The sequence below is a fragment of the Lycorma delicatula genome, chromosome 11 (assembly GCF_047948215.1).
Source record: "Lycorma delicatula isolate Av1 chromosome 11, ASM4794821v1, whole genome shotgun sequence".
NCBI lineage: Eukaryota > Metazoa > Arthropoda > Insecta > Hemiptera > Fulgoridae > Lycorma > Lycorma delicatula.
The window spans coordinates 76,624,437-76,649,179 of NC_134465.1; the positions used below are offsets into that span (position 1 = coordinate 76,624,437).

At 28.7% G+C, this 24,743-nt stretch overlaps 1 protein-coding gene across 1 annotated transcript; it reads left to right on the forward strand.

Moving 5' to 3' along the window:
• Window positions 1–24,362, forward strand: LOC142332246 (protein AMN1 homolog). Its single transcript, XM_075378556.1, has 5 exons — window positions 1–165; window positions 3,930–4,210; window positions 9,181–9,392; window positions 17,987–18,155; window positions 23,880–24,362. Exons 1-5 carry the CDS (start codon window positions 74–76, stop codon window positions 23,951–23,953), a joined length of 828 nt encoding a protein of 275 aa, XP_075234671.1. The 5' UTR covers window positions 1–73; the 3' UTR covers window positions 23,954–24,362.
• Window positions 24,363–24,743: the final 381 nt, after the last annotated feature.

A 24,743-nucleotide genomic window follows, 5' to 3' on the forward strand; every position in this document is an offset into this window, starting at 1 on the left:
TTGGTAATGTGTTCGTTCCCATGGTGATTTATAAACAAATTTGTCTTATGAGATAAACTGGGTTTCTTAAAGAATGACAGGAGAAAAAGGTTTTGTTACATTATCCCCAAATATGGATGAAAGTTTAGAATACTACTTCTCTCCAGTTGACAGTCTCTTAACATTGTAAGTTTTAAGTAATTCTTCAATATTTGTGTTGTATTTGTAACATAACCTATTTTGTTTTCTTTTTATTCATTTGCACTTTCCATGTAAAAAGAGGTCATCAAACATATAACATACCAAAAAATTACATAAAAAATAAACATACCCTGCCTTTGTTTAGAACTAAGTATGTTATTCAATTTGTAAGGAAGTAAATTAACTTAATATTTTTTTCTTGATCTATTTTGGTTTTTGCCCTATATTTTGTTGCGTAGTACCATTATACTTAATTTTAAGCATAACGTGTACATTATTTATAATGAACAAATGCTTGTGTTGTGGTTAAGACATGTTTTGTACGGAAGCCAAGAGTATCTCGTTTGTTTACAATGTAGTAAGAAATGCCTATTTAGAAACTGTTGCAGTTTAACAAGTTTATTATCAATCTTGTACTAATCCTATCAGTGTATGTTGTAACTGTGGGTGTTAAAAGCATGCCAAGGTTTTTACTTACTTTTCTAAAGAAAACTGTAAAAGTAAACTCTGTTTAGTTAACCTTTACTTAAGTCACCTTGATAAGCTAATTTTCTGTTTTTGTTTTTGAAAGTATCAGAACATTCTCAAATATAAATATGTAAAGAAAAAAATAGATTCGTAGGATATGAAGCCTCATAGACAACTGTTTTAAATTTCATAACATTTTTTGGCAGATTTTTTTTAGGTTTTTTAAATATGTTCTTTGCAAAGTTAGATCGTTTAAATTAGACTGTAATGACTGCTCAAATACTGTATTGGGAAGAAGATGCCCATTCACTCTCAGATATAAAGACCATGTACAAGCATTACACACAGCAATAGAATCAAATATTGCTCATAGAATAAACATATTAATCATTACATGTAAATTTCATCTGTAACAGATGAAGCCACAAGTTCATCATGCTTGAACAATAGAAAGTAACAAACATACTAAATTTGACAAAAAAATTATATTAAAAGAGCAATCAGAACACAGGTAAATTTACACAATTTTATCACATATTAAAGGGGTTTCTTATACTCAGGAATTTTATAGGAAAGTAATCACTAAATCAACTAATTATTACTGATTATTTTGTTTAATATAAGTGATACCATTGTTTATAATATGGTATGTAGACCTTCATGAAGTCTGTAGTAATTGAGTATTATATAGCTTGTATCTTTATTACTTTATTTTATGACTCCTGATTACAAGTAAATATCATAATGTATATAAATAGTCTATTTTCGGTTTTTTTTGTTATTTTAAATACTAAAAAAGTATTTAGTAATGTTATGAAGAATTTATAATATAATTTATAGATTTATAATTTATAGATTATTTATTATTATTTTTTTATAGATTATTATTTATTTATAATTTATGGATTAAATTTGTGTTCAACTGTTGCTGGAACTTTTGTGGATATTGCAGAAGCATTTGATTGTGTTGATCATAATATAATGCTGCAAAAACTTGAGGATTCTGGTATTAAGGGTCTAGCACTGGACTACTTTAGAAAATTTATATCAGGTAGAATGCGGTGTGTAAGGGTAAAAAATTGAGTTCATATTTAGCTATTTCATGTGGTTGCCACAGGATTTAGTGTTTTGTTCAATTATGTTATATATATATATATATAATGTTTATTTGGACTTTTGCCATGTTTTGTTGATGGTACAACAATGTGTTATTCATCTAGAAATATTGATGAACCTAGATTTAGAATGCAGTGATTTAAATCATCTAAAACTACGGTTTGCAACTAATAGGATGGCACTGAGTACATAAACTAAATTTATTTGTTTTAACATAGGAACCTTCTTGCAATATTTATTTTAAGTGTAAAATTGTCTTCAGATAAGGGTTGATGAAATTTGTATTCATTGTGTAAGTATAGAAAAGGTTTCTGTTAATAAATGTCTGGGTGTTTATGTCGATGAGAAGTGTACTTGGAAAGAGCAAATCAATTTGGTTAGGATGCATGCGTATAAGGTTTTGCGTAAAATGGTTTTTTTAAGTTTATTTGCCCAGTTTCTGTTTTGAAATTAGAATACTTTGGTAAATAGAAAATTACAATATGGGATAAGTGTGGCATGGTACGTATTGTTCAACAATAAAATTAATTATTATAGCTGCAAAAAAAATAATTAGGCAGATCTGTAGAGTGAAGAAATCTCAAATAAATTTTCTCCTGTAGGAATATGGTAGTTATGTCACAAGCAAATTTTAAGTCTTATAAAAGTTTTTTATGTACATCTCACTGAGCATTTTCAATAAATTGCCCCTGTAGATTTCAAGTTTAACTGATTTGAAGGAGCTTAAAGTTTCGCGTTTTTTATTTGATAATGAAGATTTCTTGTGGCAGGCTTGAGTTGAACTTATGAATGCAAGAAGTACATTATGTGGTGGTCAGGAACTGAATTTTGTAATAAATTATTGATTAATACCCACTTTATTATTGATTCTGATTCCTTTTTCTATTTTATTTTCACTTTCCATCTACCTGCTCTTTGAATTGTTCTGAAGGTGCTTCAACCAATTTTCTTAATGTATTAAGTACCTAGCCACTTTTGTTTACTAATGTGCATGACTAATATTTTTTTTTTTTTTTTTTTTTTTGTATTTAAATTGTAAAGTTTTAGTATTATATTGTATATATATATATTTTTGAATACAAGTTGTACAGAATAATGTATCACTGTACATCGGGATTTTAATGGAAATAAAGAATTTGAATTATTATCTAAATTTATAACTTAAAGATGCAATAAATAAGATTTGTGATATTTGTTATATGATAAAGTACATCTTTGTTGATAATTTGAAATATTTGATTTCAAATTTGAATTTGATTATTTGAAATCTGTTAAAAATGTTAGTTTAAAGTAAATGTAGGTTTGTTCATAAAAATAAATATTTTTACATTACTTTCACCTGCTGACCATTATGGGTAAAAATAATTCAAATTTAATTTTTACAGTTTAAATTCTTCAAAACTAGACTATCAGCACTGAACTAAACTTAACAAATATAACAGATTCAAAATTCACATCATGTTTTCAATTGTTCTTGTGATCTTAAATAATGATGCTGTTCTCATCCTGGTGTCAGCTGATATTATTGCTGGCAGTATTTTTCCAATAAGTGTGATAGTTATTTAGATGTGGTTGAAATGTATGTTAGATTTGAATTATGTCTGTTTATTTAATATATCATTGTACATTTGTGTATTTCATAATATTTATTAAGATCCAGCCCTTTTTTATGAGAAATATTATTGGCGTTGTTAATATTGATTTGTGATCTGTTTCTAAATAATGTGGTACAATACTGCTGTTGTAGATATATTAGTTTTTTTTTTTTTTAATGGCATTGTGTATATATTTGGTGGTGTTTTGTTATTCTGAAGGCCGCATTCTATCCAGACTAGTTATTTTCAAGAACACCAATATTATATTTTGGAGAACACAAATAACCACGAGTCTTTGTGGTTATTTGTGTTCTCCAGGTAAAGTGATAGCATTTTAATCTAAGCACTAAATAGATTTAGAATGTCAGGCATGATATTTTTCACATGCTACAAAATTCATTGCTATCCTTCAGTAACTGTTGTTTGTGTCAGACCTGTTGTTGTTTCTGTATAAATAAATAAATATTATTTTATTTATATAGGAATGTCAATGAATGTGATGATTGTTTATATATATATATATATATATATATATATATATTACAAAAAAAATAATTTGTTTCAATTTAGGTCAATAAAGGCAGTTGCAATGGATGTTGGAATTGATAAAAATACATTGTCATTATTGCCATCACAATTAAAAAATAAAATATTACGTGTAACATGTAAAAGAGGTAATTTGACTCTTGATATGTTAGATGCCTTATTGACTCCTGATATCAGTGAACTGGATTTAAGTGAATATGTCGTTACAGATGAGCATTTAAAAGTTATTTCTAATCGTTGCAAACAACTATCAGTGTTAAATATGAATCGTGGACGATATCAAAAACATCTGTTTAGTAGTGAAGGTAAAGTATATTATAAAAAACTATTTTATATTTAAAAATTATTCAATAGTACTTTTTTGGTCAATAACCACTTGATTGATACTTTTTATCTTACTTTCTACATTGTATTAATCTTTGATCTCAACATGTTTGGTTTATCATAAATCTTTAATTGTTTTCCATGTCTTTGCATTCAAGATAATTATTTTAACAAAATTGAAAAAACTGTACCATATTAGCTCAGGAAAATTATTCACTGGATAGATTGCAACCATTTAAATTTAAAAATGGATAAAACCATGCACTGTGGTTCTCAGTGAAATTTGTGAGTGTTTTATTAGATGGTGACCTGTGATGGTGTAATGAGTGTTTTATTTATTAGATGGATTCATCATCCCCTTGTGGGGATGATAAAAATTATTTTGTTAGTAATAAATAAAATTAAACCATATTGTTTTGTTTTGAGCCCCTTAATAAAACACTAAGTTTGTTATCATTATTAAATATTTATTTTGCCTACATATATTCTCATGTAATGTATAATGCCATCTCTTGAAGCTTTCTCAAAAAGTCAGAATCAGTTTTAAAGATACAAAAATGGACTATCAGGTCATTATCTGGTGCTCATAAGTATTAATATTGAGAAAATATATTTATAAAATTAAAAACTTATAGTTAGAAAATTAAATACTAGTATACGTATATTTAGAGAATTAAATATGTTAAGTTATATGTGTGATTACATTTATAAATGGGCAATCTTTGTTAAAAAGAATGGTCACTTATTATTAAAAAACAACAATATTCATGTTTATCAAACCAGATAATGGATCTTAACACAATACTTCAGTTTACAAAAAACGGCCTTATTATGCTTATTGTGATTTTTAACAAAATACTGAACCATTTGATAAATCTTCCCACTAATTTATTTAAAATTCAGTATTTTTATTCACTCTGTTGTGTGAGCATATGGGTCTTTCACCTGGAAGTCCTGTGTTCAAATCTCGGTCAGGTATGGCTTTTTTCATACGCTACAAATTTCCATTCGAGCTAAATGAACATAGCCGTCGACGCCCGCACATCTCATTCAATAAAAGAGTGTTACTGAATGGTTTCGACAGCACGTGGCCATTAATAACCTTATGGTAACCCTGAAAAGGGCCATTTTTGTCATTGATTGGCTTCGACAGCTCGTTAACATTATGGTAGCCCTGAGAATGGCTGTAGTCATTGAATGGCTTCGACAGCTCGTAATTCATAACCTTATCGTGATCCTGAAAAGGGCTGTTTTTTGCATTAGCTCTGAGAAGAGCTATTGGTCCACAGAGTTGCAGCACGTCCATTGAAGTCAAATCAGGCTTCCCCTTCAGAGGCAGTTGGGTCCCCACTACAGTGTGGTAGTGGTGGCCCCCAGAGCCTCACAGTGCCGGAATGGCCAAGGTGGTTCTCCCCAAGCAATCCCATGCTGGGCCGGCTCCTGCTGCTGAGTTTACCAGCCAGGACGATTGAAACCCGGCAAGCTGGAGCAGGAAGGTAGCATCTGCATCCAGCAGCTCCCTCAGCAGGTCAGCTGTTCCGGTGAGGATGTTGGCATCTGCCAGGAGGTCCCATGTTGAGGCAGCCAGGGAACTTCTTCTGTCTGCTTCCATCTTTTTCTTCTTCTTGGTCTTCTCTAGGTGTTGGTCAACGATGAATTGAAAATTCACTCTCATGCATGCTCTTATTGGAGGCTGAGAGTGGTGGGGTTGCAGTGCTGTTATGGTGGGAGAACTGCGCAGCGGGAGTGATGCTTTACCAGCATGAGTTGCTACCGTGTTCGTCCACCGATATTAAATTAGGCATATATGTGGTAACAAGAGAAAAAATAAAAATATTATTCTGTTGATGAATTTTTAAATAATACCAATTAAAAAAAAAATTATCTGCATCCCATTCAATGTATGCGTAAATATGTGCTCAAAATAATTTTCATTAGGATCTTCTGTATTGTGAATTATTTTGTAGTAATATTTAATGTATTTAGCTAACATTATTTTGTTTTTGTATTTAAATAATTAATATGAACTTTAAAAACTTCTATTTTTATCTTATAATTTGTTTTTATATTTATTTTACATTAAGATAACTGGTGTAATGTATTTTTATATTCCAATCAGAATACAGATTTATTTATTTCTGTATTTTCAAAATTTTCTCCTCTCCAGTATTTTTATACATGAAACAGGTCCAATATATTTTTTCTACATTTCCTTTTTTTAAATTCAGTGAAATCATGAGCCCTCTGTACTCTCATCAGTGGAGGAATTGGTTTTTTCATGGGCTGTAAATCTGTTATTGTGCCTTCATTGCTCCTCTTTCATGTGGAGTAATTATTACCTGAGATTCTACTGATGAGTGGCTTTTAGGATGTTAGAAAATTGAATATTTTAATGAGCCTTGTTTTCATGTAGGAATTGGTTATCTAAATTTTCACTTGTTTTTTCAGCTTAACTGGGGTATGTCTGTTAAGATTGGAGTCAGAATAGATAGGATAAGAGAAGTGTTTGTTTCCAAATCCTACTTGATTCTTCTGTTTTTCATAACTTTGTTTCATGCATTAAATCCTCCAGATCTTACCTTGCTGCAAAAATCCTCTTGGGTTAATTCCTGTGGTCCTACATTTTTTTAGTAATAAGAATAAGAAACTTCTCTTTCCTTTTGATTTATTTTCATTTTACGTTTTATCAACATCTAATTTTCATTTCTATTTTCAGTAACTTATTATTTGTGTTTATACCCTTTATGTTGGTCCACATTTCATTTTCATGAATGTTGGACTGTGTATATATATATATATATATATATATATATATATATATATATATATATATATATATATACATGTGTGTGTTTTGAAAATTTTTTTTATGTGAAATTTACCATGTTTGCCCTATCTATCTAAGAGCCTTTTTATCTTTTTTTAATTTTGTCTTTTTTTTTACTTTGAAGTTTAACTTCATTGTAATCTCAACTAAATTTTTCTGATTTTAATATATATTGTTATCCATCTTTGTTTTATTATTATTTTTGACTTCTAAATTATTTTTCTTTTTATTATACTAATGATTGCAGTATTTTTTCTTATTTGCTTTTAATTTCAGGTAAAAGAATATTAATATTGATGAATCTGAACCCTTTTCTGTGTCTGATTATATATTTTTTTCAGATTCCTATTTAAAAAATTTATATATTAAAAGAATTAAGATTTAGTTTTAACAATGTACCAAAAAAATGTAAAACCTGTTTAAAAATTAATATTTGATTCTTGCAGTGATTTTGTTATTATGACTCACTTGAGACAGAGGACTGCAGTCTCACCGCTTTTGTTTGTAATAGTGAAATTACTATTCATTTTATTGGATAAAATTTGTAAAGAAATGAAACCAAAATTAAGGGAAGAAGAGAAAATGTAACTGTGGTTGTTGAAGATACTCATAAACTGAAAAATTAAAATGAAACATGATGATAAAGATGAAAATGAAGTTTGCATTTTTAAAACTAATTTAGAGATTTTGGATGAAAGGAATTCAGCATGGATATGAAATTAAGTAAAGAAAAGAGTAAAATATTGGTAATAACCATTAATGAAAAACAACAAAGAGAACAGCTAAAACTACAAGATAAAGTTCTTAATATCATTTAGAGGTTGGAGTAGTGAGTCAGCAAAAGATTAAAAGATCAATGGAGAGACAAGAAGGGATGGTAAAAAATATTTATCAGAATCTTAAAGAGGACTATTAAGTAAATAAGTGTCAGGAAAATGTAAATAAGTCTTACAGATATACTTCATACCTATTCTTATATATCATGTAGAGAGTTGGATTACAAAAAGACAAAAGGAAATTAAACTACAATCTGTGGAAATGAAATTTCCACAAATGCATGATGTGACAAAAGAGGGTCAGTATGAGAGTGTAGAAGTAAGTAATGTTGCAATTGTGTTGAATTAAGTAGAAAGAGCAAGATTAAGTTGATTTTGGTACATTAAGAAAATGAAGAAAGGAATGTTGAATTGAAAGAAGACCTGAATGAGGTAAATGGGAAGAGGCTAAGGCAAAAATAGGTTGAAAAATTTGTAAAGGATGTAGATATACACAGGCAGAAAACAGTGGTGGAGGAACAGAGCAAGATGGCAGCAATATATTGTCTGATTCATTATCGTAAAGAGGAAACATTTTTTATACGGATTTATATTAAAAATTATTTTTAATAATCCCTTGCATATTTTTCTGTTATTAATGGAAAGCTTTCGTAACAAATCTATTTTTTGTCAAAGATGTGGAGTTATATGGGAATATCTTCCTTTTAAGGATTTGGGATAATTAAAACGCTTATTGAAGAAAAAATATATTAACTATGGTTATGCATATTACACACATATGCTTGCAAGTAACAATTGTAATTTAATTATTTATGATAAAATTAATTAATGTTGGCCTAATTTAATAAATATTTTACTAGGGTATTAATAATAATGCTTAAAACTTTACTCTTATCTTGGGCTGCTTTGTTTACTCTTTAGGATTTAGCATGTTAGTGGTTGATTAAAAAAACAAAACAATTTTAGATGAAAAATGATTTATGTAACCAGTTTACCTCTAAATAGACAGTAATGGACTGTTTCCCCACTACAACTCACCACCCTGACAATATTGATTTATACTTAGTATGGCTTGTGTTCTATATTATTATGCGTTATTTTTATACTTGTTAATTTCTTGTGAACTTTTTTTTAAAATCAAGAGTAACAAATTGTCAAGCAAACAGCGAATATTCCTTATTGAAAGGTCATTAATACATCCAAAAATAAAGCTATTTTTCTCATCAAACTGTTATACTTGTTAAATATCCAGATTCTATGTTTTGTTATAAATTAGAAACTGTATGTTTTTTTTTATTAAAACAAGTGAGATTTTATGATAATATTGTTTTTCTTGTTAATATTTTAGAAATAATAAAACTGTTGCCAAATCTTCCATTGCTGACAACATTCTATGCTGAAGGAACCAGTAGCATTACAGATGATGTTGTTGAATCATTAGTTGCTAATTGCCCTAGGTTGGGTGCATTAGATCTTGGTGGATGTCCTTTAACAGATAAAGCTGCAGCATCTCTTGCTAATTTAAAATATTTACAGTCATTAAACATATCTTCTACACAGGTCAGCTTCTTAGTATGTTACTTTAATTTTTAATTAATTTTCTTTTTTCAAAATTTTATGTGTAAATTAAAATTTAGGAGATTAAGAAATAGATATGACACACATCCATTAACCCCTATTAGCTGTACCCATTTAACTGTTTGTATATTGTTACTTAAAAGAGCATATGTGAAGTCATGCGGATGATGTTCTAGGCAAATTTCCACATTTGTATAAACAATTTCTTGTCTTTTAATGGAAAAAGATGTAGAAAGTCATAGAATGGATAATAATTAATAGCCAGATTGTTTATTTGGAAATGTTCTTCCTTTCCTACAAGATTAAAAAAACAGAAACTTATTGTTTCATCAATGATAAGGGTGTATCTTGTTTCAAGACTATTTATTTTTTAGTACTAAAATGGAATTTAATTCTTTGGAAGACTGCTGAGAATGTATCTAAATTGACTAATGACTACACGGTAAGCAAACAGCTGTGACATATGTTATATATTTATATTGACAATTTAATGCTTTTCTTTCTTAAAAATTTCAATAATAAATATTAATGTGAAATTCTGCTCAGGAGACTACTGAAAATGTTCCCAAAGAAATATGTGAATTTTAATCCTGTCAGGCATTACTGTTGCTTGCACATGTATTTATGTTCATAATACGAGAAATTGAATATCTTCCTGTTAAAGTTAATAATCACATCAGACTGATGGTTATGTTCCATTATTCATATTTCCAAAACAGTAGTAATATTTGGTAGAGTCTGTGAGATCAACCATTTCATATTCAAATTAATTCATTCAAATATTTAAATATAGAATGAAGATTGAATAAAATTATACTTAAAATAAAGAGAAAAGATAAAACTAGTAAAACAAATTATCCTTGATGATTTTGTAGCTGCAAATCTTTACGAATGCAATTGTTATTAAATGTCAACATAAGTTATCACTGGTACTTATTTTTATTATTTTCAAATTGGTATCACATAATTTTAAAATTTAATAAAAAAGTGTTTATTAAATTCAGCTATAAGTATGTATTTTCTTAACGAGAAAATACTAGCTATAACTTATAGAATCATCATAATATATCAATAACAATAAAAATTACTAATATAACCCAACATAGTTAAAAAAATTTTGATGTAGATAAACAGTTATGTTATTTTTATTTTATCCCTCCGTAAAAATAAATAATTTATCCAATTTTGCATTATATTGTTTTATAATTTATTTAAACAACAAAATTGACCTTGAAAGAATTAAATGAGAATTATTGTAGAAAAAATACTATCAAATGAATTTACATCTCAGTTGCTAAAAATACTTTTTTTTCCTGCAAATTACTACTTCTTACAAATATCGATTCAAATTATTTGTGTCTATGACTTCTGTGATCATTAACTCTTGTAAAACCAGAGATATAGTGGATCTATCCTTTAATTTTGATAATGGAACAAAAAAAAAATTGGAACTGAGATAAAAGTAGGTGAATTAATTAGAATGTTTTTATGCTGAATCTTAAAATGAAATCAGTTTTTCTTCATTACCCTCAGATTTTTAGTTAAAATCTGAGACTTCTTTAAAATATTGAGGCTTCTTAAATATTAGAATACAAAGATAATAATATTAAATTCCTACTTTTATTTTGCAGACATTTACATTTATCTTAATTTATTTTACTTTTGTGTTCAGTGAAGTCTTTTCTATTTATCATCCAACAGTAGTCAATCATCATCGATTCATCCCATTTGCCTTGATAACGTTCTATCTACAATATGTTTTGGTAGAGCCTTTCTCCTTGTTTGTCGCTGATGTCACCCAAGTTTAAAGGGGAAAAGCCTAAATGAGAATATAAAAAATGAATTTTCAATGACATTCTGCAGCCTAAATTATTGTAGTTCACAGTTCATTTATAAGCTTATCATGATTTTCACCTTTTTAATTCCTTGTATGAAGTAAAGGAACTATTGTGATCGCGAAAAATTTCGGCTTTCAGATTTCAATTGAAATATCCATTCTGACCATTCCTGAATCCATTTTGACTAGTTTTGGCATGAGATCTGCATGTACGTATGTATTTATCTTATCTGTCTTGCATAATTAAAAAATGATTAGCCATAGGATGTTGAAATTTTGGATTTAGGTCTGTTGTAACATCTAGTTATGCCCCTTTTGATTGCAATCGACTAAACCAAAAGTGTCCAAAAAAAGCTCAAAATCCTAAAAAATTTGTATTTTGGACTTTTTCTTAACTGCAGTAAAATCCCTCATTGAGAGCTATAACGATATAAGTGGTACTTATTTTCATTGGTTCCAGAGTTTTACCAAATAAAATTTTTATTAATGAAATATTTTGATAATACAAGGCAAGGCACACTGGTTTGAATCAGACGATTAAGTCTGATTACTTTTTTAATTTATTTTTTTTAAACTTTTTTATTTAATTTAAATATATATATATATATTAATAATTATTAACCCGTGATTATAAAAATAGTTCTACAATAAATAATAATTCAATAAAATAACAATAAAAAAAAATCAGAAGTTGTTAGTGAAATAAAATGTTATGTACTTTTAAAAATGTGTGTATGTAATTTAATAGGCATTATTTTACATAATGTATATATGCAATGGATTTGATGAAACATATGATTATTCAATATTAATTGAAAATTATAATTTAGAATCAAATTATTTTTGGGTTTTCTAGTTTAATTTTATTTAATTAAAATTAACTGCAGAGTGACTGAAAAATAGACCTTCACAAAAACAACATATACACTGAGGCATACATGCCTTATCTTTAATAAATTACAAAAAATTCTTATCTTTTAGTTCATTACTCCTGTGATAATGTTGGACAATATTCTAAAGTCGGAGTTGATCAATTCTTTGATTTGTTTTTTTGCCAGTCATTTAATCATTCTTTGGTTCGATATAATTCTTCTGATCTTAACTTGTGTACACTTTCTCTAGTTTTCAAATTTTTTCTCTCTTTAGATTGATCATCCTCTCTTTATCTTTTTATTCTTTCATTTTTTGCAACAGTTTGTTTATTTTTTTAGTTTTGCAACATTTTCTCCTCTTCATATTCTTCTTGTCATTTTTTTGAGATTATTTCTTCATTTTATTTTTATTTTCCTGTATGATTGTTTCTTCATTTTTGATTATTCACCAAATAATTCAACAATAAAAACTGAGTATTTTACACTGTTAGGTAAAAATTAACATTTGTAACCAGTATACAGTAGTTCACTAAACGGAATAGTTTAATTATTATTAACTTTTATTTATATGACACACCAGAAATCTGAAACTTTTGTTAATCAGCAACTCACGAGGATACAAATAATACTGATCTAGTAATACAAGTAATAAAGGGACTTCTACTATATCCTAATATTTCATGTAAGATTGTTGAATTAATAATTGTATAAATATTTGATGTTAATAAAAACTAATATTTCAGCAATTGTGTAACTTTCCACTTTATTAAAGAATTGGAGGATGATATTTCACTCAAACGAAATAAGTTTAAATGAAGTGCAGCAAAAAATGTATATATGTAATTTAATAGGAATACAAGGAAATCATGTAACCTGCTGCTGGGTTGGTCTAGTGGTAAACGTGACTTCCAAATCAGCTGATTTGGAAGTTTATAGAGTTCCTGCATTCAAGTCCTAATAAAGGCAGTTACTTTTATATGGAACTGAATACCAGCGTTTACATGATTGTGGATACTGGTTTTGGTGGTTGGGTTTCAATTAACCACACATCTCAGGAATGGTCAAACTGAGACTGTACAAGATTACACTCATAAATATCATCCTCATTCATCCTCTGAAGCAATACCTGAACAGTAATTCCTGGAGGTTAAACAAAAAAAAAGAAAGAAAAGAGAAAAGGAAGTCAAGGTGGTGTTCACATCACATTTTTTGTTTCCAAGAAAAGCAGTAACAATGTCTTTGAATGACTTTCATGTCGCTAGGTCTTTGGGATTCAGTTTGCTGTCTAATATATTTTCACGAGTTAATTTGCTTATTTGTGGTTCAATGAATACTCCCTCTTTTAATTTGGCTTCAGTTAATCATGAATAAACCTCAGCTAAATATTTAAAACGGTCTCCATTCATATAATGCTTTTACAAAATCCTTCATCAGTCCTAGTTTTATGCGTAGAGGTGGTAAAATAATATAATCTGCTTTGACAAGGGAAATATCAACAACATTTTCCTTTCTTGGGGTACACTAATTTCTTTTTGGCCAGACTTTAACTGCGTAGTGTTTATCTGTAGGCTGACTATCCTGCAAACAAAAGTAACACATATATTTTGTAAAGCCACTCTAGAGACCGAGAAGCCCTATCGCTTTCAGGTCATCAATGATAATTACCATGAGTGTTCAAAATACTTAATAGCTCTTAAATTTTTGACATACTTATTGTAAAAATATTTGGAGAATTTTTATGATTTTAATTTTCAATTTTTATTCATTGTAAAATTCAAAATATATTAATTAATCAAAGTAAACTGAAGTATAAGAGAAATACTTACTTAATTACAAAAATAATTAGGTTTTAATTTATAAATACTTAAATACTTCATAAAATTGTTTCACCATGGAGTGCAATAAAACACAGTGAGAAACAAATGCACAGAAATTTAACAAATCTTGATGTTCAATAAAATAATAATAAAAGTTCTATTGTAAAAATCTTTCATTAAAGTTATGGCATAACTTATGAACGATAAGTGGTATAATTTATTAACGAGGTATTAATTTAAATAACGAGACTAATACTGTAAAATATTTTATTTTAAATTTATATATATTTAGTTATTATCGTCTTCAATATATATTTCTCTATCCTCAACGCTCTATGCGAATTTTCCATTGTTCGAAACAGTGCTGGAAGTCTTCTGTGAGCTCTTTCATGACACGTGCCACTGTTTCTTTCACAGTTTCAACAGTCTAAAATCTTGTTCCTTTTAATGCAGATTTGACCGTTGGGGACAGATAAAAGTCACATAGTGCCAGGTCAGGTGAATAAGGCAGAGATGGTCTAACACCGGGATGTTTGTCAAGAAATATCTTGACAGAAAATGCAGTGTGAGCCAGTGCGTTGTCCTGATGAAGAACCCATGACTTGTTCTTCCACAATTCAGGTCATCTTTTTCTTATTTTTTCACGGAGTTGAGCAAGGACCTCAAGGTAGAAATGTGATTAATAGAGTTTGACCATCAGGAACCCAGTGAAGGTACACAATCACATGACTATCGAAGAAAACAATCATCATTGCTTTGAATTTTGATCATCTTCAACATCTTCTTGGCCATCTTGGAAATGCTTAAACCACTCAAAAGCCTGTGTGTATGATTTATTGCCGTATACTTTTTTTAATAAAAGATAAGTTTCAATAGCAGTTTTTCCAAGTTTCATAATGAATTTCATGACAATTCTTTGCTCTAATAAAAACACTTATCATTAATTCGGCAAAACAAAAAAAAAAACAATGTTATCCAAACGAAGGCCACTACCAGACCAATACATGTACAGAAACTAGAGTGGCAACAATCAAAAGAGAAGACTTCATTCTACACAGTTGTCGGTTGTACAAATTTGGCGCATGCGCAGTTCTTTTGTAGCAGCATTAGTCTCATTATTTAATAGCCACATTTCGTATATTTCTTTCATTCCTACAGCATGTGCTACCAGTACAGAAGAAACTTATTTTAGTTATGCAACAACACTGCTTTTTTTAAGCTTCTTTTTGATGAGTATAAATTATGTCAATCATGAATAACATATTCAATGTCCACTTCAGACATTAGCTCTCAAAATCATGCCAGGAACAAATTAAACCATCTCTTCTAAAGTATTTCAGTAAATTTTTGTTCCAATTTCTATACGCTGAAGTTTTAGTATCCTTGTTTAATAAATTCCATTCTTTAAGACATGAGCCTAGGAGTTCTGCATGCTGTTTCAACAAATACAAGTCATGAATTAGGCGTTCAGTTCTGGTTGTGTGATGAGGTGAGATTCAGGATTTGATTCTTCTGGGATGTAATTAATATCTATTGAAGTTGAGGATTGATTTGTTGGACCTTCTGGGGAATCAAAAATCTTTTTCCAAAAAGTTGGGAGTAATCGGAATCAGTAAATCGACGACACCATGAAGTACTGGTCTCATTGCTGAACAAACCTGTGGGTATGCAATACTGCTTTTATTGTTTGAATTGAAACCAGTAACATCTGTTAAGCAAAAATAGCAGTCATCATAATGGTTTGTAGACTCTTGCCAAATCACAGTTATGTCAAAAAACAAATGCTCTTTTTTTCCTTTTAACCACTGGGCTAGTTTAACATAGCACTTGATGCATACTACATGTGGAGCCCAGGATTTTGCCTCCCAAAGGACAGTCAAAATAATGTTTGTAAGCAGTTTACAGCAGATTCAATACTAGTTTTCATTGATTTTTTGTGGTGAATTCTCCGCAAATGTAACAAAAAATATTTGAAGAATTTTTATGAGCCAATCTTTTTTCATTGTAAAATTCAAAATATATATTAATTAATGAAAGTAGACTGAAGTATTAAAGAAATACTTAATTACAAAAATAATTAAGTCTTAATTTATAAATACTTCATAAAATTGTTTCACCATGGAGTGAAATAAAACACAGTGCGGAACAAATAAACAAATTTAGCAAATCTTGATGTTCAATAAAATAATATCAAAAGTTGTTGTGTCTGTCATAAAAATCTTTCATTAAGTTATGGCATAACTTATGAAACAACCTTTATAATATATGTGTGATAAACCCATTACCACAACTAAAGAACACAGCAAACATACCAATGTTTGGTTTATATAGGTGCCATATGAAAATGTTCATTACAGAATTCACAAAGTTCTATTAAAAAAAAACATTCTTCAATCAATTACATGTTCGAAGATGAACTCTGAATTAAATAAGTTGTACTGCATTACATACATTTTATATCATAATGCACGTAAACTATCTGCTTTTAGAAATGTGATCCATACACTAATTGACTATTATTCACCTGAAAATGATATAGATGAACTCTAGCACACTCAAACTGATGTAACAGCACACTCACAGACATAATTCTACACAAAATAAGTATGAAAAAAGTAATCAAAACAAGCATACATCACGTTAACAAGAACTGGGAAAATACTGCAAAAATTTTAAAAATATGATTACAATAGCCTTCAAAACAACAATACATATAAATTAAAGAAGTCATTATTACATACAGAACATAATGTACCTGCAATTTAACTGAAATGTTCCGACTGCATGTTATGAAATGAAATGTTATGCTTTAGTTAAATGAGACAGTTTCACAGTGATCACGTGAAAACCCAACACGGTCAACATTTGCTCATCACATTTTGCACATCTTAAAACACTTGAACATTATGAAATATATCAACTCACAAAACCACAACAACCATAATTATTAATGAACAGAATCAATACAAATCCAGTATTCTTTTCTATCACTTTCTAAATGAATATCAGTCTAATAAAAAAAAAAAATGGTCAGCAGTAAGGTAAGCTTCATCAGGGTGAGAACAGCAGCACCAGTTCCTGAAGATGGAGTTAAGGGTATCCGAAACAGTTTTGAAGTAAATTATTTTTTATTTATATAAAAGCTTTTTCACAATTACTAAAATACTTATACATTCATCATGCATTTTCGGTGTCATTATGTTCTTCTACCTGCAAAAATTGAATTTTACCACAGATCTCAAGATTGGTGGAGATAATAATTAGCCCACGATTCATTGATCAGTGCTTTACTAACAGAAAGAATGGCAGTTATTAGGTGTATAACAAGATTATAGATTTCTGATAGTGGTTTTGCTCTATCACTGTAGTAATGTATTCTTTTTCAGTAGTCAATTTTAGAATAACTTTCTTAAAAAGTACTAATAATTATGAACTCTCCAATTACATCAGTCTGGATTATATTATTAGCTACTGAGCTGTACTTGTATTTACAGCTTTTTAAAGGAAACATTAAACATTTATTGGGAATCTGATTATGGTTTATGGTTCATGCCTTACAATTCTGGGATGGATGAAAGTATTTTTTTTTTTTTAAAAATGCAACATTTTTTCATGTCAGCATTTAGTACATGGAAAAAGCAATCTACTGCAGCAGCATTTGAATTGAGTAAAATAATTAATTATTAAAATGGTGATTCAATCTTCGATAAAGATAACCTGATCGATTGTGGGGAGTATGAGTAGCAATAAATAACAAAAGTCTTGAAGCAATGCTGGTGGGTTTGTTTGTCTTGTTTCACTGTCACTCTGTAGGTAGATATCCTCTTTTCCTTAACAGATTTAGTTTAGGTTCTATAGTAAAGGATATGGAAATCTAAGCAGTTACATCTGTAGACATTTCAGGGTGTCTTTTTTGTCTAATTTCTACTAGTAAAGCCATTGGTGAACGACTTGCAATCAGATGAAAACAGACCTTTCTTTATCACTAATAATACACAAGAGGAATGTAACCAAAAAATAAATTAATAAATGGTGTATTTTTCATTTTAGATTACAGATGAAGGTATTTTTTATTTGACAAATGGTATTTGTAAATTTAATTTATATGAAATTAAACTAAACAACTGCCATAAATTAACCAATAGAGCGATAAATTGTGTCGTTGACAACTGTCCCAAAATAAAAATTCTGGTCTTCCATGGATGTCCTTTAATAACAGGTAGGTCATAATTTTTACTAAATTATTAAGCTGTGCTTAGTGTGTATTGTATGTGTGTGTGAGAGGGAGAGAGAAAAAGAAAGAGAATCATTAGAGATTAATTATGTTGATTTTCTTTATTCAGACCAGAAATTATTGTAAACAGCATTATACTGATTTCACTGATAGAATCAAGGATATGAGTATCATCAAAACTGAGCGAGTGGTTTAGGAAATAATCTGTTTGATCATATTTTAACCACCTGACAGTTTTTTTTTTTGTCTTCAGTCATTTGACTGGTTTGATGCAGCTCTCCAAGATTCCCTATCTAGTGCTAGTCGTTTCATTTCAGTATACCCCCTACATCCTACATCCTACATCCCTAACAATTTGTTTTACATATTCCAAACGTGGCCTGCCTACACAATTTTTCCTTCTACCTGTCCTTCCAATATTAAAGCGACTATTCCAGGATGCCTTAGTACGTGACCTATAAGTCTGTCTCTTCTTTTAACTATATTTTTCCAAATGCTTCTTTGTTCATCTATTTGCCGCAATACCTCTTCATTTGTCACTTTATCCACCCATCTGATTTTTAACATTCTCCTATAGCACCGCATTTCAAAAGCTTCTAATCTTTTCTTCTCAGATACTCCGATTGTCCAAGCTTCACTTCCATATAAAGCGACACTCCAAACATATACTTTCAAAAAATTTTTCCTGATATTTAAATTAATTTTTGATGTAAACAAATTATATTTCTGACTGAAGGCTCGTTTCGCTTATGCTATTCGACATTTTATATCGCTTCTGCTTCGTCCATCTTTAGTAATAATACTTCCCAAATAACAAAATTCTTCTACCTCCATAATCTTTTCTTCGTCTATTTTCACATTCATTGGTCCATCTTTGTTATTTCTAATACATTTCATTACTTTTGTTTTGTACTTGTTTATTTTCATGCGATAGTTCTTGCGTAGGACTTCATCTACGCCATTCATTGTTTCTTCTAAATCCTTTTTACTGTTGGCTAGAATTACTATATCATCAGCAAATCGTAGCATCTTTATCTTTTTACCTTGTACTGTTACTCCGAATCTAAATTGTTCTTTAACATCATTAACTGCTAGTTCCATGTAAAGATTAAAAAGTAACGGGGATAGGGAACATCCTTGTCAGACTCCCTTTCTTATGTTCTTCAATTATTACTGTTGCTGTTTGGTTCCTGTACATGTTAGCAATTGTTCTTCTATCTCTGTATTTGAACCCTAATTTTTTTAAAATGCTGAACATTTTATTCCAGTCTACGTTATCGAATGCCTTTTCTAGGTCTATAAACGCCAAGTATGTTGGTTTGTTTTTCTTTAATCTTCCTTCTACTATTAATCTGAGGCCTAAAATTGCTTCCCTTGTTCCTATACTTTTCCTGAAACCAAATTGGTCTTCTCCTAACACTTCCTCCACTCTCCTCTCAATTCTGTATAGAATTCTAGTTAAGATTTTTGATGCATAACTAGTTAAACTAATTGTTCTGTATTCTTCACATTTATCTGCCCCTGCTTTCTTTGGTATCATGACTATAACACTTTTTTTGAAGTCTGACGGAACTTCCCCTTTCTCATAAATATTACACACCAGCTTGTATAATCTATCAATCGCTTCCTCACCTGCACTGCGCAGTAATTCTACAGTTTTTTTTTACAATTTAAAAATTATTTTTTATAAGCGTAATTACTTATTTTATAAACTTTTATTAGAATAACTATATAATAACATAAAAATTGACAAGGAGACTCAGACCAGAGATCTCTTTCTTGATTATAAAACTGGATCACACTCACCTGCTGCCATTGCAACTTTTTAATTATACATAATTTTATTAAAATGGTCTTTTAAAAATAATTATATTTTCCATTTTTCCCCCTAATGTGAACACTACAATCTGTTAAACTAATTAACAGTAAGCAACCCCATAAGGATGATATGTGACATGCAAATGAGGTGCAGTCTTGTACAAACTCAGACCGACCACTCTTGAGACACTTGTTAATTGAAACCCAATCACCAAAAAGTACACCAGAATTTTAACTTTTATAACACCAGGATTATAAACTTTTATTAGGATTTTAACCTCATATCCTTCAACTTGTAACAGCAATTTTCCATTAGAAAAAATGAATTTTACATATTTACAACTTATTATTATAAATTATTTACAAATTTGTGATACAGTATTGTTCAGTTGAAACTATCTTACCTGAATGAGAAAACTGCCATTTGACAAGTGACTTTTTAATTCATAAAATAATTTCAAATCTGTTTTATTATTTTATTTTAATGTCAAATTGTTATAATCAAATTATTATTCACTGACAATTTTTTAACGATTACAAAATTTATTTATAAAGTAATTCTTGTCAGATTCTGGAATGGACTTCTTTAAAAAAATATATTATGGCAATTTTAAAAATTGTTTAATCGGTAGAATAAATAATTGTTATTAATAATTAAATAATTCTTATCAACACCTTATTTTTATAAGATATCTAAATTTTACTTTTCTGAAAATCTCCTTTGGAAAACTCAGTTATTTTGCTTTTGTACACCAATGAAAAGAAAACTAAAGATAATACACAAGTAAGTTTTATACATTATTTGTAAAAAAAACTGATTTTTCTAATAGACAATTATATTTTTTTTCTACAATTGTTCTGTAAAAAAAAAAAAATACAATTGTCTGGCTATACTTTATAAATACTATTGTTTCTTTTATTTATTATTTTTTATATAGCATTTTATAACAACTTTGAATACTAGACAGTGGATACTAATGTACTTTTATGGTTCAGATTCAATTAATCAACAGTCTTGCTAATGGTCGGTGTGAGTCTGTATAAAACTACACCTCATTTACAAGTCACACATATTCTCATCTCATTGAGTTGCTTATTGTTCATAAATTTCAAGATTGCAACACACACATTAGGAACGGAAAAAAATTCCTTTCTTAATGCAGCCATCTAGTTAATGTGGCCATTTTCTATTCCTAAAATGGCCATTTAGTTTTAATTCTATTTTTTATAGATTGTTTTTGGATATTTCCTATTTATTTTAATAATCGCTTTTTTGAACTGAAAATATTATATTACAAAAAAATTATATTGAAGAAAACATTCTGTTTAACGTTAATGGAACTGATAAAAATTTAATTTCTCATATTTACATTTGTATAGAGAGTAATTCAAAATTGCAAGACAATCTCTTGTAAGATAATTCTATAGCCAAAAATAAGAAAAAAAAGTTCAAATAAACATAGGTCAGAAAACAGTTTGATAGCGAGTTTCAGCTTGCAAAACATTCAGCCTTGCTTTCTACTCATGAAATTAAACTGTATTAAAATTCTTGGAGTAAAAATCTAGGGATATATTTGTTTAAGAATAACGGGGTAAAATATGAAAAGGTTTTGTTGGAAAATACCCATTTTTAGGTTTGGAATAAAATAGCTTTGTTAATTTACCAATAAACAATTCTAGTTAACTTGTAGAGAATTTGATTGAGAAAAATTGATGTAAATAAGGTCTATTAAAATTAAACACAAATTTGAGAAATTCAACTTTAATTAGAAACAAAACACACAAACTGGATCGGAAAAGTGATACCATTTAAACAGAACAATTTACATAAAAAAAATTATAAAAATAAATTTGAAAGGCATCCTTGTAAAACATATTAAAGATTTTTATTTTTTCAAAGATCGGCAATAACAGCTGATCAACAATTAGGTTTAGTGTTTATTATTTGAATAACCATTTTAGCAGTGTTTGTGCTTTATTGTTTGGTCAGTCTTCACAATGGGTGATACCAGAAAACTGTTTTCATTTGGAGAGTTAATGGACATGTAAATAAAAATTGTAAAAATGGTTTATGGTAAATAAAGATGGATCGGCTTCTATGCATGAATACCGGGAAAATTATCCAGATCGAAGAGTATCAGATTGTAAAACATCTGAGCCTTCTGAGAGGTGAGTTGGAAAAAAAGGTAAAAAACCACAATGATTCAATGCTGGTGATGAACGTTTTGTGAGAAATGCCAACACTGAAGAAGCAGTATTTAGTGCCTTACAATTATCTCCCAAGTTAAGCACCCGAATGTTGTCACATCGCTTTCATGTTTCGCATTCAAGTGTGTGGCGAATATTACCGGAGCAACAATTATACCCATTCCATTCAACATTTGTACAACCTGATTTTGATAGAATGAAATTCTGTCTATGGTTAATCAGAAAATGTGAAAGTCATCCTGATTTCCTAAGTAATATTCGAATTACTAATGAATCCTGTTTTACAAGAAATAGCATTGTAAATTAGTTGGGCAGAAGGAAATCTGCATGAGACTGCTACAAGTCACTTCCAACAAACTTTTTGTTTAATGTGTGGTGTGCTCTTCTTGATAATAACTTGAAGCTCTTTTTTCTTACCACCAGGCTTAATGGAGAGCAGTACTTGCATTTTTAACATACAAATCTGATCGAACTCTAGGAAGATATTCCACTTGCAGATAGAGTGAAGATTAAAATCTGCACTCTAGATGAGCTTTATTCCAAATTGCACTTCAATATCTCAGGAGCCAAAAATAAGAAAAAATTTTGTATAATCATAGGTCAGAGAGCATATAAAAAGCTCGACGGATCTTTTCAATGACAGCGCACCTGACCACTATTGTTGTGTTGTGATGAATCATTTAAATAACACATTTAGTAAGCAACGGGTTGGTTAAAACGAACCAGTAAAATGCCCACCTCAGATCTCCCAATCTCACACCAAGAAGAATTGAGATGTCAATCTCAATTCTTCTGGAGCTACTATTAGGTATAATAATGATACTTATACATGTGCCCAGCTGACATGGATTCACCAAGCTGAACTATGCAGTGAACAGAATGACAGCCAGATAGAAAACCGCTTTGAAGAAATGTTTGCAGCTTTATCAAGTAACTATTTTGATATTTAATATTTTTACAAAAAACCAAAAAGTAAGTGATCTTTATTTTTAAATTTATTTTTTATACATTTTTTTCTTTAATTGATAACTTTTCTATTTGTTTTAATTTTCTATTAGTTTTAATTTTCATTATGTTCAAATAGTGATGAAAATTGTTCTGTTTAAAATCATATCACTTTTCCGATCCAATTTGAGTTTTGTTTCTAATTATAGTTGAACTTGTCAAAGTTGTGTTTAATTTTAATTGACCTTACTTACATCAGTTTTCTCAGAATTATATTCTCTGCAAAGTTAACAGATATTTTCTGACAAAACGTTTTTGTGTTTTACCCCATTTTTCTTAAAACCTAAGTGAGATAGAGGTGTGGAACCACTTTTATTCAATTTATCAAAAACCATAAAGGAACACCAAAACCCTCAATTATTTCCCTCAATTAAAAACCCCAGGAATTTTAGTACAGTTTAATTTCACAGAGAGGGGAAGAAAGCAACCTATGTTTATATGAAATTTTTTCTTTTTTTGGCTATAAAATTATCTCCTGAGATGTTGTCATGCAATTTGGAATCATCTGAATTTTCTTTTGTTTTAATTTAATATATAAAAGAATTTCTATTGTATGTAATTAATTTGCAATGATTTTATAATATTAAAAAATATTAAAATTTCATGATTATTTATACATATTATGTTTTGTAATGTGATGTTTGTATATTGTTTTTAAAAAACATTATTTTCTTTCAGGAGACTGTGAGCAAGTACTAACATGTTTATTATCACGTTGTAATGTAAGTCACATTACATATACTGTCTATTAATATTATTTATATAAATTTAGTTATATATTTTATTCATATAAATAAAATATATAACTTTAGAAAAACCAATATAAAATATTATACATACATATTGGAACATAAGAAGAACAAAAAATTTGATTGCCATTACAAGACAATAGTAAAAGACGCATTTTTTTAAAAATAATTATACACACCATACAATTATATTTTTAATTTATTATTATAATTAAAACATTTTTTATATAATATTATTTGTACGTATACACATTATTAACTGTTATATAAATATAATAAAATAAATATATTATTATATATTCTTTTTTTTAAATATTTTGCCTTTTTGAATCTAAAATGCTAATTTATCATGTTAATGATTAGTTTAGAATGCAAGAATCCCGTAAGTAGGTGTCCAATCAAACAGTTTATATTCCGGTTGAATATTTCTATATCTTAAAATTATTTATTTATATATATGTATATATTTAAACTGAATAAATATTATTTTAGTAATGACCAATGTAAAATATTAATATATATAACACAGAGGTTTTTCTTAACCCTTTGATCAGAATTTTGGAATGTTGTGTACCTGCTATAGTGTTTTCATTTACAAAATTTAATATACATACCGTTTTAAAATTATTAAATTGAAAGCACTGTAGAAAAAATTTATCATCAAACTTTCTTATAAATTTTTCATTACTACATCTAGTACGTTTTAGTTTCTATAACCTCAATTAATCTTCATTATTCATTTTCAAAATCACATACTTTTTGTCAGTTTCATAATCAGATTTGTAATATATTC

Bases quoted from the DNA above. Each gene is read 5' to 3' on its own strand.
- LOC142332246 (XM_075378556.1), top strand. From the start codon at position 74: ATGACAGGAGAAAAAGGTTTTGTTACATTATCCCCAAATATGGATGAA. The intron at 166-3,929 runs GTAAGTTTTAAG...GTTTCAATTTAG, and splicing joins GTTGACAGTCTCTTAACATT to GTCAATAAAGGCAGTTGCAA. The intron at 4,211-9,180 runs GTAAAGTATATT...TTAATATTTTAG, and splicing joins ACATCTGTTTAGTAGTGAAG to AAATAATAAAACTGTTGCCA.